This window comes from Medicago sativa, chromosome 6 (genome assembly GCF_051527215.1).
Source record: "Medicago sativa cultivar Bolivia chromosome 6, Bolivia_mono, whole genome shotgun sequence".
NCBI classification, from domain to species: domain Eukaryota; kingdom Viridiplantae; phylum Streptophyta; class Magnoliopsida; order Fabales; family Fabaceae; genus Medicago; species Medicago sativa.
This window is the reverse complement of record NC_140754.1, coordinates 62,360,003-62,380,248: the sequence shown is the minus strand read 5'-3', so window position 1 is coordinate 62,380,248 and position 20,246 is coordinate 62,360,003. Positions and strand designations below refer to the sequence as shown.

The following is a 20,246-nucleotide window of genomic DNA, read 5'->3' as shown; positions in this document are numbered from 1 at the left end:
CTTCATAGGACCATGCAAAGACATCTGGATAATCATGGAGAAGCTGAGTGATCTTCTTTTTCACCTGTGGCTCAAGTGCAGCACCGATCTTGATCTCTCGCTTGTTCTCTTCAGTACCCAGGTTGATGAGTTCAATCTCTTCCTGGTGAGGCTGAATGGCTCTTCTTTCTTGCTCAAGCAGTCGAGTGATCTCATGCGGTATTTCTTCATCATCATCCTCATCTTCAGCTTCATATACAGGGAATTCAAAATTTGGAGAAACCATAGGGTCACTGTGTTCAACGGGTTTATTGTGGTTCAATCTGCATAATATGATTGGGATGATTTTAGAAAAATGTGTTTTTTTTTTCATGCAGATTTTTGAAATTAATAAGAAAATACAGATGTTTTGGTTTTTTCTGGCATTACCATTATTTCCAATAAAAAGGCACTAAAAAGTAAAAGAAACAAAGAGTCGTGAGAAAAACGACAACTTTTATTGATAACGGCAATGCCGAAACAAACACGCCCTTACAATGATATCACTTTCGCCTTGGGCAGAGCGAAAGGATTGTTATTTTGAAAACGAAGAAAACATGAGCAACAAAACACATTACATGGAAGCATGCATGACTAAAGGAACATCAATGGCTTCCCAATTTCTCACAGTGCCTCCTGGTATAACAAATGTAGGCACGTGACTACTTCCAGCAGCATCTTCGGCAATAGCATTGATGAACCCAGCACTGTAGAAAGTTCCAGTTGAAACGCCAGAGGTTGGGGAGAATCCAAGGCCTTCTTTGCGCTTGTTCTCCAAAATCTGAATCACTTTGCCCCAGCCAGCAGCTTGCCCTTCTTGAACAGCCTTCTGGGCATCCTTCAATGAAGCCATGCTAGCACCAGCCCTCCGGGGTTCTGCACCCTCAACAGTCAATCCTTGAAACGACGTCCCTTCAGCGGACCCTGCTTCAACACAAGAGAAAGATGATACTTGGCTAACTAGATATGCTTCTTCACCATGCACAGTGACGATCTTACCGTTCCTCATGAACTTGAGCTTCTGATGCAAAGTGGAAGTTACCGCTCCAGCGTCATGGATCCATGGTCTTCCGAGGAGACAACTGTAGGAAGCATTGATGTCCATAACTTGGAAAGTAATCTGAAACGTCTCAGGACCAATGGTAATTGGCAAGTCCACTTCCCCGAGAACATCTTTGCGGGATCCATCGAAAGCCTTAACCAGATAGCTGCTACCCCTCAGGGAGATCCCATGATGACTTAATTGCCTCAGTGGATTCAGGCATTACGTTCAGAGACGATCCAGTGTCCACCAACACATTGGATATCATATCAGACTTGCAGTGCACCGAGATATGCAGAGCCAAGTTGTGGTGTTTCCCTGCTTCGGGGAGTTCATCATCACCGAATCCCAAATTGTTGCAAGCAGTGATATTACCCACTATTCCATTGAATTGCTCCACAGAGACTTCGTGATCAACGTAAGCTTGCTCAAGTATCTTCATCAACACTTTCCTGTGAGCCTCTGAGCTCATGAGCAGAGACAAGATGGATATCTTTGATGGGGTTTGTAGCAGTTGGTCAACAATCTTATAGTCACTTTTCTTGATAAGCCTCAGGATTTCATCCAGATTAGACTCTTCAATGGGCTGGCCCGAGGGGCTGGCATTCTTTTCCTCAAGGTTAGCCATGTTTCTTCTCTCGTACAATCTTTTCTGATGAATTCTAGCTGGTTGGTAAATCTTACGAGCACGAGCCACCTTTCAGACTGCGGCAGAAGAACCAGGAGACAATGAGCACGGGAAGCCATTTGTGACCGATGAATGATGCATATGATGCATGATATGCAAATGCGAAAAGACTCTTTTTTGTCAGAGGACTTTGTCAAAGTGGTTGTGAACATCACGGAGAAACACGGTTTTATTTGAAAATCTTGAGCAAAACTAGCAGTTTAGTTGAGATGGTATCACTTGGTGTTCACATCCGTGATGTTCAAAAGATGACTTGTCTAAGTCCTCCGATAAATGCATGGAAAAAAAGTTTATGCATGTATGCATGTATGCATGAATGCATGGTTATGTTCAAGTTCGGAGAAAACATGGTGGGTTGAAGTTCAAAGTCGAGGAGTCATGGGTGGACACGGCGTCCGGTGAATCTAGGGCTTTAGGATATAGTAACCGGGTTCTAAAAAGGTTCCCAAGTTGCAACCTCTCCAACGTATATCACGGTGTCACGAGACAGCACTCGCTCCATGATTATACGTGGAAGGTCTAACTTGAGTGTAGTATCGCGTGACGACTAAAACTCGAGACAACACTCGGTTTAGCCTCCGCACAACATCCTAGAAAATGGCCATGGATGGGTTTGGTTATCTACGGTTCATAGCGTCATAGAACAATTAGAAGTAAAGTGCCTAAACGCGACAACACGCGCCGACAACATCACCCCTAAAATGCCTTAGCTATGTGGGATTGATCGCATGATCCAAAACACGAGGCAACCCCCAGAATGAATTGTCGATTATATCCCTCCTAAATCCTAAGTTCACTCAGCCCGGGTGCAGGACTTTTGATATTCTCACCCCACACGTTTGCAAGAAATTAAACATTTATTCACATAGGAAAGCAAGTAAAAGAACAAGTAAAAATACAAGCGCAAGCGTGGAAATAAAGACTAGGCGTAACTCTCGAATGTCCCCAGTGAAGTCGCCAGCTGTTTTATCTTGGTTTTCGGGTGTCAAACATTGATTAAGTTTGAACCTTTTAACCGGTGATATCTTATTTTTTCTTGGGAAGGGAAAAAGTAAGCAAAACCCTTGAGAATCGAGGTCCGGGAGTTGTTTTCGCTACGGGAAGGTGTTAGGCACCCACAACGACTATAGTTTCCTATAGGAACCGTCTTTAATTTCTACGCGCGCGCTTTATTTTTAAATGCTATTTTGAAATGATATTTACACCTAAGAATTTCTAAGTGAAGAATTGGAGGGAGAAGAATGTTTTTGGATTTTTATTTTAGTTGAATTGAAGGAATTTTGTTCCTTGCCTACGTACCCGTTTAAGGGATCAAATCCACCGTAGTTCTCTTCCAAAAATGTTTTTGTTTTTGTTGGTTGATTTTAAAGTTTGAAAATTGGAGTTTGAAGAATAGAAAGGGGCCTCAAAGGCATGAGATTATGAAAAGAGTGAGGTGGAATTAGTCATTTGCAAAAAGGGTCTAAGTTTGATTATTTTCATTGAAATTTGATTAAGAAAATGAAGAAGAAAAATTCAATGGGATTTTGATCCCAAGGTTTATTTTGAAAATGATTTGAGTGAAGTTTGTTCAAGTTTTTTTGGAAATTGATTTTTTCTAAGTATAAAGCCTAAACATTCATCTAAACATACAATCCTAAACATACATCTAAACATGCATATTCTAGCTATATAGTGATGTGTGTGCATGTGTCGGTGCTTGTGTCGGTGTACATTATTAGAGTCCATTGTCCTTTACATCATACCCTAGATACATTCTATGGCCTCTTTGCCAAGAAATTAAAAGTGGCATAAAAGTAAAATATTACAAAAACTCCTAATTATTACATTCTAATTTTTGCATGAAATTGAAACTTAAAGTGCAAGAAATTAAAGTGGAGAAAGGGATGAGATATGGAATGCTCATGATGTATGAAACAATGAACAAATGGTTAGTAGCACAAGATATAAAGCAAGTCAAAGCTATCATAACAAAAGTAATGAAAATTAACATAAAAAACAAGCAAAAACAATGTGAAATAGGCCTAAAATCTCATCACCAATGCAAGGCTTGAGTATGACCTATAATCCTCACAATTCAACATATTTTCAAGGCATAAAAATCCAGGTTTTAAAATGAGGATCCAAGTGTCATCGTAAACTTTGCATTTTTATGTGAACTTAGACCTATTTGCACCATTTATTCACAAAACAAAACTTGCCAAGCAAGCACCCAATCATCACATGCACATGTCCAGTAAAAAACACATTCAAACAGTAGTAAAAACCTCATAAAATCATCCATCATGAACCACAAACATTTATCAAGGATTGGAATTGGAAACAAGCAAATTTTCATCAATTTTTAGCACAAAATATCACAAAATAGTAAGAAAATTAACCACATTATTTTTGTCAATTTTTAACATGCAACAATTATCACAACAATACCACAAAACTATCAAGAAACATGCATGAAAATTTTTGGAGTTTTTAGAGAATTTTTAGACACAAACACATGCAAAATTTCACAATTTTTAACAAAAAAAATGGTAAACTTTTAACAAGAAAACACTACATATTTTTTAATCAAGATTTAACACATAACAACACCAAAAAAATGTCAAGAAAATACTCAAGAATGCGTAGAAATTTTTTTAGGAATTTTATCAAAGATTTTGAAACGTGCGGGGATGTAGTTAGCAGTTTTTATCAAGAAATGCTGGGAAAGGGGGGTGTGAAAAGCGAAACTGGAAAAAGAAACAAAAACGTTGGGCTTGGAGCGGGTTAACCCATGGGCATGGTAATAGAAACGGGTTCTTTCTTCTTCACTTCACAAAAAAACGTTTTCCCCCAAACTCACATATCCTCTCCTACTCTCTAAGCTTCGCTCTCCCTCTCTTCTTCAACCAAACATGCATTCGGATTCATACAATAACGAAAAACACAGTGCAGATTCAACAAAGAGGAAATATGGAAGGAATTAAAATCCATTTCATGAACTCAGATTCACATAAGAGCAATGGCAGCAGCGCAGATCGGAAGGAGAAAGGAAGAAAGCATGTTACCTCTTGAATTCACGTGCAGCCTCGAAAGTGTCGCGCACAACCTCAAGAACAGCTTCACGAACAGGCTTGACAGTGCTATGTACGATTCACGCACAGCCTTGAAAGTGCTACACACGATCCGAGTTCGTTACCGTTGTTACGAGTTCAATTCGCTTGCTGCGGTCTCCTCTCGAATTCACGTACGGTTCCGTTGTTTCTACAGCTGCGTTTCAGTCGGAGAACGGAGGTGGAAATGCGGTTTCGAATCATCCGAACAGATTCGCTTTTGCACCGCTTACGTTGCCGTTTCGTTCTCGGATTTGAGCTCCGATTGATGTGTCGAGAGGTGCTTGGTGAATCCTGATGTGTGAGGATTTGCGAGAGTTTTGTGAGCTTGCGGATGCAGCCACTCCGAAGGAAGCAGCAAGGTTGTGACGATCTTGAAATTGAAGCTTGTATTTGGATCAATGGATCGGTTATGGTGGTTGTTGTGGAGATTTTGTGGAGGTTATGGTGGTTAGAGGTGAATTGTGGTGGTGGTTTAGGGTGGTTATGGAGGTTAGAGGAGTTAGTTAGGGTGGTTTTGGGTGGTGGTGAGAGTTTGTTGTGGTGGAGGAAGTGGTGGAGAGAAGTGGTTATGGTGGGGGAGAAGGTTGTTACGTGAGAGAAGAAAGGAGGGAAAAAAATGAGAAAAGTTTGTGATTTTTTTTGGATTTTGTAAAAAAAATGATTGGTGGTGAAAAATTGACCAAGACTTTGACTTATATAGGTGATGAAAGGGATGCTTGGACCAATGAGGAAATGCCACATGGACTTGACTTGTAACAAACTTTTGTGGACCAATAGCATTTGGACACGTGGCACTTGGACTCTAACAAACTAAAAAAGGGATTAAAATGCAAATAATAATAGTGCAAGGACTAAAATAAAAATTAAAACTAAAATTGAATTAAAAAAGTAAATTGAAAATTAACGTAAAGCGAGATGATTAAAAACAACGAAGCAGACGAGAGTTTTTATGTGAAATGACCAAAACGCCCCTAGGGACTAAAACGACTAAAAACGACTCAGATGCAATTTTAAAATGATTTTTTAACAAGGGATTAAAGCAAGATTTTATACAAGCGAATTAAAAGACTCAGAGACAATTTTTAGAATTTTAAACAGGGTTTTAACACATGAAAAGACTAAAATGCCCCTAGGGGCAAAACTTACTCAAAATGACTTCAAATGCAAATTTTGAAATGGATTTTGACATAGAATGAAACAGAGACTCATTCAAATCAAATGAAAAGACTCAAACAATTTTTTAAAGGACTGAAAGAAATTTTAACATAGGAAATGACTAAAAATGCCCCTAGGGGCAAAACTGACTAAAAAATGACTCAACTGATATTTTTGAAATGAATTTTGACATGAGGTTGAAACAAGGACTTATACAAACCAAATTAAAAGACTCACACAATTTTCAAGGATTAAAATGAATTGAATGCAGGAAATGACTAAAATACCCTTTCATGTGAATTTTGCAAATAACATTGAAATAAAATGCAAGGAAAAAAAGCAATTGATCAGAGACAGTTCAAATGGCTTATAATGCAAGAAAAGAAGAATTTAACAAGTATTTTTAGGTCCAAAATTAGGGTATAACATATATCAACACTCCTCACTTTGGGTTTTTCTTCCACCTCAACCGTGTGACACTCACTCTTCATCTGAATCAGCTTCCTCTGAGACTCATTTGCTTTCTCAACAAGATCACCACACTGAACATCAAACTTCTCAAATGAAACTTGATTTGACACCAAGAAATCATCTAAAATATTCTGAAGTTGAGTATTGTAATCGATGTTGATCATCTCTTTCTTCCCTTCACCATCACTACCTGGTTGATTTTCCTCATGATGATCACAACTCGAGATTTTGTTGTCCAAAATTTTGATCTTAAAAGATAGCATATATTTTTCATACTGCAACTTAGAAATCTCTTCTGTGTCATAGAGGAGTACCCTGTCTATCATAGCTGCAAAACTTGGATAAACTTTTCAGTAGCACAGTACAATGAGAAGAAAACAAAGAGCATAATATTTTTTTTAAAATATATATATACAAAAATATAAAAGACAGAAATCCTAAATAATAACGTAATTGCCTTGTTGAAATAATTCAACAGTCCCCGGCAACGGCGCCAAAAACTTGATAGACGTTTGGCAAGTGCACCAAATACTATCGAAGTAGTAAAAATATCGATCCCACGAGGACTGTTTTTAACTTCAATAATTCAATTTCGTTATATAATTGTAAAGTTTATTTTTAGTTTGCCACTAGGCAGAAGATTTGGTTTGATTTTATGAAATCAAATAATAGAAATTAGATTTGATTAAGAAAATATGAGAGAAAGATGAGATCAGATCCGTCGAATCCTCTAAGTTCCCCTAATTGGTCTACTGCACCTATTTGTTATGAACCCTCTTCTAGTTTACGATGATTAACAAATTAGCCCTAATCAATCCCTTGAGTTAGGACCCTCTTCTTAAACTACAGCCCCTAATTCCTTAGGTGGTCTAATAATTCTTGAAGGTTTTACCGAACGTAAACCTATTATCACTAACAAACGATTATCTATTCCTAGACTAACCCTGTTTATTAGAACAATTCAATTAGGTATAAGTTGAAAGCCATGGTCAGTGGTCATTCATTCTCACGAAATCATGTTATATGTGATCAAGATATAAAAAGCATTAAGAACAATTGAATTGAATAAACTAGAATTGAATTCATAAACAAAATAGAGTTTCACAGCAACATGTGTCAATTAGGGTTACAAAGATTCATCTCGGATCTAATCTCTAAGAGATTTAGCTACTCATAATCGAGTTTACAAATAGCATAATCAATGAAATAATTAAAACATACATGAATTGGTAAAAGGATGAAGAAATCGCCCTTCTAGCCGTCTCCGATGTCTCAAAATCGCACTTTGCTCTCCAAAATTGTAACCCTTGTTCTTCAGATTGAGTGCAGTATTTATAGAAGTCATGGGCCTGACCCGTCAAAATCGCGCCGCGCCATGTATATAGGCGTGCCGCGATTTCCCTCAAACAGGGAGGATGTAATTTTGCTTCAAAAATCGTAGCACGGCTTGAAATTGGCGTGGCGCGATTTCCTTCGAACAGACTTCAATATTTAAGCTTTTTGCACTCCAGAATAGTATAAATTGCATGAGAACTCTATCAAAATGTCACAATAAGTCCTAAAAATTACGTAATGAGAGCATGTCATCATTCCACCATGAAGGATGTAGCTAGTAAAAGACACAACAAAGAGAGAATAGAAGAGATTATGGTTTTGATTATCACGCTAACAATCTTAGTTATTGATTTTATACGTACTAATCACATGTGGATTAGGGTTTTCTTGTTTTAAACACTCGAAAAATGATTTTATTAATTAATTTTTTTTATTAATAAAATTATTTATTAATTCTGTACCCAAATAATATATATTTACTAATTAATTAATTAAAAATAAACCATTATATTTAGCGAAATAAAACCATTACTCCCCCTTAAAAAATAAAAAATACATTTCTTAAACAAGAAGTGCAACCTAGGCGCAGCACAGTAACATACACCAGAAAAATCAGCAGCTGGATTAACTACCCAAGCCCAAACTGAACAAAACAGAAAAATACACAGCCACAACATGCTGGTAGCACCTAAACAGAAAAAGCTACAACAGAATGCAGCAACAACATGCTGGCAGTACCTAAAAGGAAAATGCTACTGATAGAAAAACACCGAAACAACCGCAAACAGAGGGAAATATGACCTGCCACTTCCCTAACGCCTAAGCCACTCCCCGGGATCCCAACACCACTCAAAATACATACTCGAAAACGCCTTAGTTTGGTACAACACCCAATTCCAAGAGAGGACTTTAATCTCATCCACTAGGCCTCTTCCACCTCCTTTAAGCAACCTATCATTACTAACTCTCCACAACACCCAAATGGTCGTGTGCCAAATGAGCCAAAAACCCCTACGAACCTTCTTTCCTCTCAGGGCCGTAAAACAACACTCCACCTGTGCAAACACATTATGCGGGGTTATAAAAGTAATCCCACTCCATCACACCATAAACAGTCCTTAGAGTCATTCACATCTATAACTTTCCTCTTGGGCAAATTCTGTTTGGTAGGAATACGATCCCAAAGCACCTTCCAAGACAATGCTACAACCTATGATGGTGCTTCACTCCTCCAAAGAACCTCAAAAACCTTTTCCTCCGATGCCCCCCACCTCGTTCCCTCATGTAATCTTGTAAGCAGACCTAACAGAAAAACTCGCTTCCTCACCAAGTTTCCACACCCAAGCATCATCCGCTTCCGTCAAAACTGTAACAGCCCGATTTTCGCTAGATTTATTTTATTATTTATTTATGTGTGTTAAATGTGCTCTTATGTGATTATTTGCCTCTGTGTGTATTTTTGGTTGGGAATTGTAGAATTCGGTGTTAGAAGGGTATTTTAGTCATTTTGGACTTAGGGGCATTTTGGTCATTTTAAGAGTATGGGTAATTTTGTAATTTTGGTTGAGGATTATTTTTAGTGCTTAGTGAGAGTTATTATTTTACTAAGTGCTAGAGGGTGTAGTAATTATTTTATTTACCGGTAAGTGACCGTTAGTGTGATGTTTTACCGTTAAGTGAGTTAAACCATTTTTGAGTGTTAGAATAGAAATGGGTTAGGCCCATTAAGGTGTTGTGAATTATGCCCAATTAAGGGAGCCTATATAAACTAATGTTAGTAGAGGAATAGGGTTTTACCACATTTGTTCATTTGAGAAGAGAAGAGATAGAGGCTAGAGAGAAGAACAAGAACAAGGGTTAGAGCTAGAAGAGGAGATTCATCATCTAGGAACTAAATTGAAGCTTGGGTTAGAGATTCTTGGTGCTAGAGGTATGAGGGTTAGATTTCGACCATAATTCATATCTTTTTCTCTTTTACCCATTTTTGTGAAATTGAAGAATTGAATCTAATTGATGTAAAATTCGTGCATGATTGTTGTTGTTATGTTTGAGAACATGATTTATATGATAATTGTATGTTAGTATGTGAATTAACATGGTTAAATGCATAGTTGTTGGTGCTTAGTGTTCTTGAGCAAGTTTGATGAGAATTGATGTTGTGGTGTTGAATTATGCATGAATTGGTGTTCATTAGTTGTGGTTATTGATTTGGAACATGTTGTTGTTGAATTGGTGCTTTGGGTATTAAGATTGGTGAATTAATGGAGATATTTTGTATTGTTGTTGAAAGTTGAGGAAGTGATGATATTTTGGTGAATTTTGTTATGTTGATGATTTAATTCCAAAACTTGTATGTGTTTAAGTGTATTGAACCTATTTTGACCTATAAACACTTTCTGGAACTTGTTTTGGTGAATTGGGGGATTGAAAATGGGATTTTGGGATGAATTTGGGTTAGAACCCGTAACAGAGTTCTGGAAATCTGGTATAGGACGCTTAAGCGTGCTTAGGCGCTTAAGCATTCCACCAGCGTCCCAGAAGCGTGCCAAAAGCGTGCTGTTCCAGAAGTTACTGGAACTAGGACACTTAAGCATGCAGAGGACGCTTAAGCGTCCTAGCCCCAGTTCAGCAACTTTTGATTTTTGTTTTCGAGCACTTGGGGACCAATCCGATACTTCTAAAATGTGTCTTTGGACTTAATTAACCTCTGTTTATGCCTTTAATCCTACTGGAACATGATTTGATTTGGTTTGGACTTGAATTTGTGAAAATCGTCTAACTTTTATAAAAACGGTCCAAACGTTGATTTTTCCGAAAACTCATTTTTCTCCGGAATTTGAGGTGGGATTAAAGTTGTATATTATTTATATGATTTCTAAAAATGGTTGTGATTGGTTTCACCAAGCTTGAACTTGTTTTGCTTTGAAAATGAGAGCTTTTGTGAAAAATGAGAAAGTGAGACGAACTTTGAATTTTTATTGAATTTGTCATATTTGGCCGATGAAATGCTTATGTAATCTCTACTGCACGCATAAGTGACTTGTGAGAATACATGGCATACGCAATTGAGCTTGTTTGCTTAGTTTTGACTTATATGCTCAAGTATTTCTAATGTTGTGATCTTAAGAGACGAACTTTGTGGGAAATGGTTTTAAGAGCCAATTATCTTGTGAATCCTTTATGGATATTTGATATAACTTATATGAAGATGATTGGTGGTGTATTTATGTAACAACTACATGTTGTGTGATTTTTTGATGTTGTTGGTGATTGTATATATGTTAAATTAGTGGTGAATTGTTGTTGATTGCATATATACAAGTATTGGTGATGGTGAGGTGAATTGTTTGTGTGAACATATGCATTGTAGTTGAGTCATATGTTCATGCATTCATGACTGATGGTGGTGGATTTTATATCCAATTGAGGTGATTTACGATGTTTTTGTTGCTTAGGAGGTGACGACCTTAAGGTGATTTGGTACCACATGCATCTAGATGAGTCTAGAGCCATTGCATACATTATTGGTGATTTGAAATGCATTTGTTTGTGCATGATGGTGAATTTGTTAATCGTTAATTATCATGATAGAAATTGTGATCTATGTATGGTACATTTGTGGATATGAACTTGGAATGACGATATTGAATGATCTTGGATTATTTATGTGTTGTGAATATTTGTGGAACCATGTATGAATTATCATTCTATATCCTTGACAATATCTTTCATTTTCAAAGTTCTTGTTAATCTTATATGGATTATGATGATGTAATGCTAACCCTCAGTGGTTTACCACCTACCATTCTGTATGGACGGGTAATGCTTAGTTTGTTTGCTTGACGTTGCCGAGGAGTGGAGTTCCTCTTTTATATGCAAGTGTCTAGATTAGGGCTCTGATCTAGGTAGTTCTTGCATGTTGTTTTATTTGACAATGTATTTCGGAGTTGAGATGTTATTTGTTATTTGGAGGATACATTTGTATTATGTTGAGATTTGAAGATGTTATGAATTATAAGTATGTTCCGCTGCTATGTTATGTAACATGATCTTTATGCATGTGTGTTTGAATTCGAAGACGTAGCATCTATTTCTAGAATATGTTTGTATATTCGCGTGTTTTACCGCTTATTAGGAATAGGGTGTTACAAGTTGGTATCAGAGCCTGGTTAGTTTTGTCCGGACTAATAGACTATTGGGCTAGTAGACTAGTGTATGTTGATACTCCCTGTTAGTATACGAATGGTAATGAGTTACCTTCGGTACTTGTTCTTATGTTGTTTTGCTGTTGTTCTTATCTATTGGTTGGTTTTGTGTAGAAGTGAGATGGCCGGTGGTAGAGATGATGGAGCAATTGCTCAGGCGTTGACTTCGATGGCTCAGGTGTTGGCTCAGGTTAATGAGCAGGCGGCGGTTGGTCATCGTGATCCTGGTGAGGCAGAAGAGCGGAGGCTTGACCGTTTCTTGCGAAACAGTCCGCCGACGTTCAAGGGTAGGTATGACCTGGATGGAGCTCAGTCATGGGTACAAGCTATGGAGAGGATATTTCATGCTATGGTGACTAGTGAGGATCAGAAGGTCAGGTTGGCTACACATATGCTTGCTGAGGAGGCCGAGTATTGGTGGACCAATGCTAAGGGAAGGCTTGAAGCTGGTGGAGCTGTGACCTGGGCTAGGTTCAAGACTGAGTTTTTGAGGAAGTACTTTCCTGAGGATTTGAGGACCAAGAAGGAAGTGGAATTCTTGAACTTGAAGCAAGAAAACCGTTCGGTGGCTGAGTATGCAGCGAAGTTTGAGGATCTTTCGAGGTTTTGTCAGTACATCAATGCGGAGGATGCTATGGTTTCTAAGTGTGTGAAGTTTGAAAGCGGTTTGAGGGCCGACATCTATCAGTATATGTGTATTCAAGAGATCTGAGACTTTGATACTTTGGTGCATAAGTGTCGTATGTTTGATGATACTGGAAGGGCTAAGGTTAATCACTACAAGGCTCAGAATGAAAAGAAGAGAAAGAGTCACGGATTTGGGAAGCCGTACAACAAGGACAAAGGCAAGAAGAGAGAATCTGGTGGAGGCTCTAAGGTGAATGTTGCTGAGGTGATACAAATGTGGTACATTGGGTCATTTTGTTAATGATTGCAAGCGTGGTGAGAAATGCTACAAGTGTGGAGAGGCAGGTCACAAGGCTTTTGAGTGCAAGAAGGAGATCACTTGCTACAATTGTGGTGAGAAGGGGCATATCAGTACTAAGTGTACCAAGCCGAAGAAGGCGGCGGTAAAGGTGTTTGCATTGAATGCGGAAGAGGTGGAGCATCCGAATAATCTCATCCGAGGTATGTGTTTTATCAATAGTACTCCTTTGATTGCAATTATTGATACTGGTGCTACTCATTCTTTTATTGCGGTTAGTTGTGTTGAGCATTTGGGTTTGGTTGTGACTCCGTTGTCTCGAGGGATGATTATTGACACCCCAACTAGTGGTTCGGTGACTACTTCTTTTGTGTGTGCTAAGTGTCCTGTTAGTTTTGGTAATGTAGATTTTGAGTTGGATCTTGTGTGTCTTCCGTTGAAGCATATGGACGTGATTTTCGGTATGGATTGGATGTTGACTTTTGGTGTTAACATTAATTGTTTGACCAAGAGTGTAACGTTTTCTAAGCTAGTAGCCGAGGAAGGTGGAAGGTTCTTAACCGCGGAGCAAGTGAAGAAGTCTTTGGACGGTGAAGCTAGTGTGTTCATGATGTTTGCTTCCTTGAAGGAAAGTGGTGAGAAAGGAGTTGGTGATTTGCCGGTAGTGCAAGAGTTTCCAGAAGTTTTTCCGGACGACATTACCGAGTTACCGCCGGAGAGGGAAGTTGAGTTTGCAATTGATTTGGTACTTGGAACGAGTACTATTTCGATTGCGCCTTATCGGATGTCTGCATCAGAGTTGGGTGAGTTGAAGAAGCAGTTGGAAGAGTTGCTCGAGAAGCAGTTTATCAGGCCGAGTGTTTCTCCGTGGGGTGCTCCTGTGTTGTTGGTTAAGAAGAAAGATGGAAGCATGAGGTTATGTGTGGATTATCGGTAGTTGAACAAGGTGACAATCAAGAATCGGTATCCGCTTCCGAGGATTGATGATTTGATGGATCAGTTGGTTGATGCAGAAGTGTTCAGCAAGATTGACTTGAGATCAGGATATCATCAGATTAGAGTAAAGGCAGAAGATATATCCAAAACAGCGTTCAGAACGCGGTATGGACACTATGAGTATTCTGTGATGCCATTTGGAGTGTCTAATGCGCCAGGTGTCTTCATGGAATACATGAATAGAATATTTCATCCTTTTCTGGACCGTTTTGTGGTGGTGTTCATAGATGATATTTTGGTGTATTCGAAGTCTGAAGAAGAGCATGCCGAGCATTTCAGGATTGTGTTGGGAGTTTTGAAGGAGAATAGGTTGTTTGCTAAGTTTTCGAAGTGTGAGTTTTGGTTGCGGGAAGTGAGTTTCCTTGGTCATGTGATTTCTAAAGGTGGTATTGCCATGGATCCGTCGAAGGTTGATGTAGTGTTGCAGTGGGAATCACCTAAGTCTGTTTTTGAAGTTAGAAGTTTTCTTGGATTGGCAGGTTATTATCAGAGGTTCATTGAGGGGTTCTCTAAGTTGGCGTTGCCATTGACGCAGTTGACTCGGAAAGGACAAGCTTATGTTTGGGATGCTACGTGTGAAAAGAGTTTCCAAGAGTTGAAGAAGAGGTTGACTTCAGCTCCAGTGTTGATTTTGCCGAATCCGAAGGAATCGTTTGTTGTGTATTGTGATGCTTCTAAGATGGGTCTAGGTGGTGTGCTTATGCAGAATCGTCAGGTTGTGGCTTACGCTTCGAGGAAGTTGAAAGTGCATGAGAAGAATTATCCGACTCATGATTTGGAATTGGCAGCTGTTGTGTATGTATTGAAGATTTGGAGGCATTATCCGTATGGTTCAAAGTTTGAAGTGTTAAGTGAACACAAGAGTTTGAAGTACTTGTTTGATCAGAAGGAGTTGAATATGAGGCAGAGGAGATGGTTGGAGTATCATAAGGATTTTGACTTTTAGTTGAGTTACCATCCTGGGAAGGCGAATGTTGTTGCTGATGCATTGAGTAGGAAGTCATTGCATATGTCTGCTTTAATGGTGAAAGAGTTGGAATTAATTGAGCAATTTAGAGATTTGAGTTTGGTTAGTGAGTTGATGCCAGATGGTGTGAGGTTGGGAATGTTGAAGCTGACAAGTAATATATTGGAAGAGATTAAGAATGGCCAGAAGGAAGATTTGGAGTTGGTTGATCGTGTGGTGTTGGTTAACCAAGGTAAGGGAGGAGACTTCAGGTTGGATGAGAACGGTGTTTTGATGTTTCGTGATCGTGTTTGTGTACTGAGAGTTCTTGAGCTTAAGAAGCAGATTTTGGAAGAAGGTCACAGAAGTAGTTAGAGTATTCATCTAGGAGCGACTAAGATGTATCAGAATTTGAAGAAATTGTTTTGGTGGCCTGGAATGAAGAAGGATATTGCAGAGTTTGTGTATGCTTGTTTGGTTTGTCAGAAGTCTAAGATTGAACATCAGAGATCGTCAGGTTTGATGCAACCGTTGTTTGTGCCGGAGTGGAAGTGGGATAGTATATCGATGGACTTTGTTGGAGCGTTGCCCAAGACTGTTAAGAGTTTTGACTCTATTTGGGTGATTGTTGATCGGTTGACGAAGTCGGCACATTTTGTTCCTATCAAGACCGGTATGTCTGTGGTGAAGTTGGCTGAGATCTACATTGAACAGATTGTTAGATTGCATGGTATTCCTTCTAGTATTGTGTTGGATCGGGATCCGAGGTTTACTTCTAAGTTTTGGGAAAGTTTGCAAGACGCTTTGGGAACTAAGTTGAGGTTGAGTTCTGCTTATCATCCGCAGACTGAAGGTCAGACGGAGAGGATTATTCAGAGTTTGGAAGATTTGTTGAGAGCTTGTGTGTTGGAGCAAGGTGTCAATTGGGTTGAATGTTTACCGTTGATTGAGTTTACTTACAACAACAGTTTTCATTCTAGTATCAGAATGGCACCGTTTGAAGCTTTGTATGGTCGGAGGTGTAGGACTCCTTTCTGTTGGTATGAGACAGGAGAAAGTGCTTTGTTAGGACCGGATGTTGTACAAGAGACTACGAAAAAGGTTAAGATGATCCAAGAGAAGATGAAAGCGTCTCAAAGTAGGCAGAAGAGTTATCATGACAAGAGGAGGAAGGACATTGAGTTTCAGGTTGGTGATCATGTGTTTCTGAGAGTGAATCCTGTAACCGGTGTTGGTCGTGCTTTGAAGTGTCGGAAGTTGACTCTTCGTTTTGTTGGACCCTTTGAGATTGTTGAGAAGGTTGAGGTTGTAGCGTATCGGATTGCGTTACTGCCATCTTTGTCGAATCTTCATGATGTGTTTCATGTGTCTCAGTTGAGAAAGTATGTGTATGATGCGTCTCATGTGATTCAAGTGGATGATTTGGAGGTAAGAGATAATTTGACCGTTGAGACTTGGCCAGTCAGGATTGAGGATCGTGAAGGGAAGCGTTGGCGTGGCAAGGAAATCGGTTTGGTTAAAGTGATTTGGGTTGGACCGACTGGTGAGAGTGCCACATGGGAATCGGAGAGTAGGATGAAGGTTTCGTACCCGGAGTTGTTTCCTTCAAGTAATTTTCGAAGGCGAAAATTCTTTTTAGTGGGGGAGAGTTGTAACAGCCCAATTTTCGCTAGATTTATTTTATTATTTATTTATGTGTGTTATATGTGCTCTTATGTGATTATTTGCCTCTGTGTGTATTTTTGGTTGGGAATTGTAGAATTCGGTGTTAGAAGGGTATTTTAGTCATTTTAGACTTAGGGGCATTTTGGTCATTTTGAGAGTAGGGGTAATTTTGTAATTTTGGTTGAGGATTATTTTTAGTGCTTAGTGAGAGTTGTTATTTTACTAAGTGCTAGAGGGTGTAGTAATTATTTTATTTACCGGTAAGTGACCGTTAGTGTGATGTTTTACCGTTAAGTGAGTTAAACCATTTTTAGATGTTAGAATAGAAATGGTTTAGGCCCATTAAGGTGCTGTGAATTAAGCCCAATTAAGGGAGCCTATATAAACTAATGTTAGTAGAGGAATAGGGTTTTACCACATTTGTTCATTTGAGAAGAGAAGAGATAGAGGCTAGAGAGAAGAATAAGAACAAGGGTTAGAGCTAGAAGAGGAGATTCATCATCTGCGAACTAAATTGAAGCTTGAGTTAGAGATTCTTGGTGCTAGAGGTATGAGGGTTAGATTTCAACCATAATTCATATCTTTTTCTCTTTACCCATTTTTGTGAAATTGATGAATTGAATTTAATTGATGTAAAATTCGTGCGTGATTGTTGTTGTTATGTTTGAGAACATGATGTATATGATAATTGTATGTTAGTATGTGAATTAACATGGTTAAATGCATAGTTGTTGGTGCTTAGTGTTCTTGAGCAAGTTTGATGAGAATTGACGTTGTGGTGTTGAATTATGCATGAATTGGTGTTCATTAGTTGTGGTTATTGATTTGAGACATGTTGTTGTTGAATTGGTGCTTTGGGTATTAAGATTGGTGAATTAATGGAGAGATTTTGTATTGTTGTTGAAAGTTGAGGAAGTGATGATATTTTGGTGAATTTTGTTATGTTGATGATTTAATTCCAAAACTTGTATGTGTTTAAGTGTATTGAACCTATTTTGACCTATAAACACTTTCTGGAACTTGTTTTGGTTAATTGGGGGATTGAAAATGGGATTTTGGGATGAATTTGGGTTAGAACCCGTAACAGAGTTCTGGAAATCTGGTATAGGACGCTTAAGCATCCCACCAGCATCCCAGAAGCGTGCCAAAAGCATGCTGTTCCAGAAGTTACTGGAACTAGGACACTTAAGCCTGCAGAGGACGCTTAAGCGTCCTAGCCCTAGTTCAGCAACTTTTGATTTTTGTTTTCGAGCACTTGGGGACCAATCCGATAACTTTGGACTTAATTAACCTTTGTTTATGCCTTTAATCCTACTGGAACATGATTTGATTTGGGTTGGACTTGAATTTGTGAAAATCGTCTAACTTTTATAAAAACGGTCCAAACGTTGATTTTTCCGAAAACTCGTTTTTCTCCGGAATTTGAGGTGGGATTAAAGTTGTATATTATTTATATGATTTCTAAAAATGGTTGTGATTGGTTTCACCAAGCTTGAACTTGTTTTGCTTTGAAAATGAGAGCTTTTGTGAAAAATGATAAAGTGAGACGAACTTTGAATTTTTATTGAATTTGTCATATTTGGCCAATGAAATGCTTATGTAATCTCTACTGCACGCATAAGTGACTTGTGAGAATACATGGCATAGGCAATTGAACTTGTTTGCTTGGTTTTGACTTATATGCTCACGTATTTCTAATGTTGTGATCTTAAGAGACGAACTTTGTGGGAAATAGTTTTAAGAGCCAATTGTCTTGTGAATCCTTTATGGATATTTGATATAACTTATATGAAGATGATTGGTGGTGTATTTATGTGACAACTACATGTTGTGTGATTTTTGGATGTTGTTGGTGATTGTATATATGTTAAATTGGTGGTGAATTGTTGTTGATTGCATATATACAAGTATTGGTGATGGTGAGGTGAATTGTTTGTGTGAACATATGCATTGTAGTTGAGTCATATGTTCATGCATTCATGACTGATGGTGGTGGATTTTATATCCAATTGAGGTGATTTACGATGTTTTTGTTGCATCGGAGGTGACGACCTTGAGGTGATTTGGTACCACATGCATCTAGATGAGTCTAGAGCCATTGCATACATTATTGGTGATTTGAAAAGCATTTGTTTGTGCATGATGGTGAATTTGTTAATCGTTAATTATCATGATAGAAATTGTGATCTGTGTATGGTACATTTGTGGATATGTACTTGGAATGATAATATTGAATGATCTTGGATTATTTATGTGTTGTGAATATTTGTGGAACCATGTATGAATTATCATTCTTTATCCTTGACTATATATTTCATTTTCAAAGTTCTTGTTAATCTTATATGGATTATAATGATGTAATGCTAACCCTCAGTGGTTTACCACCTACATTTCTGTATGGACGGGTAGATGGAGTGCAGGATGCTTAGTTTGTTTGCTTGACGTTGCCGAGGAGTGGAGTTCCTCTTTTATATTCAAGTGTCTAGATTAGGGCTCTGATCTAGGGTAGTTCTTGCATGTTGTTTTATTTGACTATGTATTTCGGAGTTGAGATGTTATTTGTTATTTGGAGGATACATTTGTATTATGTTGAGATTTGAAGATGTTATGAATTATAAGTATGTTCCGCTGCTATGTTATGTAACATGATCTTTATGCATGTGTGTTTGAATTCGAAGACGTAGCATCTATTTCTAGAATATGTTTGTATATTCGCGCGTTTTACCGCTTATTAGGAATAGGGTGTTACAAAAACCACCCTAGCGACCTCCCCCTTCAACTTATCCAACCGCTCCCGTTCCCAAACAAACAGCTCGCTCCGCCAACTCAACCCCCAACTCTCTTTCTCATCTCCCTCCCCGAATAATATCCCCCATACTCTATTCCTTTTGGTTCGAAAGGGAAAAGAAATGGGGGAAGCGATCACGAAGCAGCTCTCTTCCTACTTACAGGTCCGACCAAAATAATGTTCCCACTACCAAGATTCGGTTTTTTTAATGAAAAAAAAGCATGAAATTAACAAACTAGGAGGAACAAATTAAGGATCATTACAATCATAATTCAAACAAAGGACTAATAGTAATAAAGTAAACTACAAAAAAAAAGTTACATTATGATCCTGGTGAACTAAGGAATCAACACATCAACCTCGCGAAAGCAATTACAAACTAAGGCAAACAAAAGTTGGGGGAGACTGAGAACCTCCTAAATTTGAGGTTCGAGATAGGAGATAGAGATTGATCTTCTAATGATCGCAGCTGCCAATAAATCAGTTTCAGAAATGACTTTAGATAAATCCATACTACAAGCCAACCGTGAATCCCCGAAGGAGAACAAACATTTAGACAAATGTAATGTTAGTTTTACCAAGGTAAAGTATATTCTTTGATGTGGAAACATATATAAAATATATGTTATAAAAAATCAATATTAGAGCATTGTTTTTGTCAAAAAGTATACAAAAATAAGAATATTGTGTTCACATACACTATATAGCATGTTTGTATGGAGTGGGCAAGAAAATTGATGTGCAGGTGGTTTGGAAAAATGGAAGGGAGAAATAAAATGGTGTGCACTATTGACATTGTTTTTTAAAATTATTTGAAATTACTTATTTCCAAACAAGTCCTAAATTTCTAACAGTATCAATCCCTAAGTGAAAGATTCACAGCTCATTTCATCTTCTTTGCACAATTGCCAAATAGC

The 20,246-nt window shown here is 38.2% G+C and overlaps 1 protein-coding gene across 1 annotated transcript; it reads right to left on the bottom strand.

Moving 5' to 3' along the window:
- Positions 1–460: 460 nt before the first annotated feature.
- LOC146916162 (uncharacterized) lies at positions 461–1,254 on the bottom strand. The gene is made up of 2 exons (XM_085718320.1): positions 1,018–1,254; positions 461–942 (listed from the first exon to the last, which is right to left on the bottom strand). Exons 1-2 carry the CDS (start codon positions 1,121–1,123, stop codon positions 593–595), a joined length of 456 nt encoding a protein of 151 aa, XP_085574446.1. The 5' UTR covers positions 1,124–1,254; the 3' UTR covers positions 461–592.
- Positions 1,255–20,246: the final 18,992 nt, after the last annotated feature.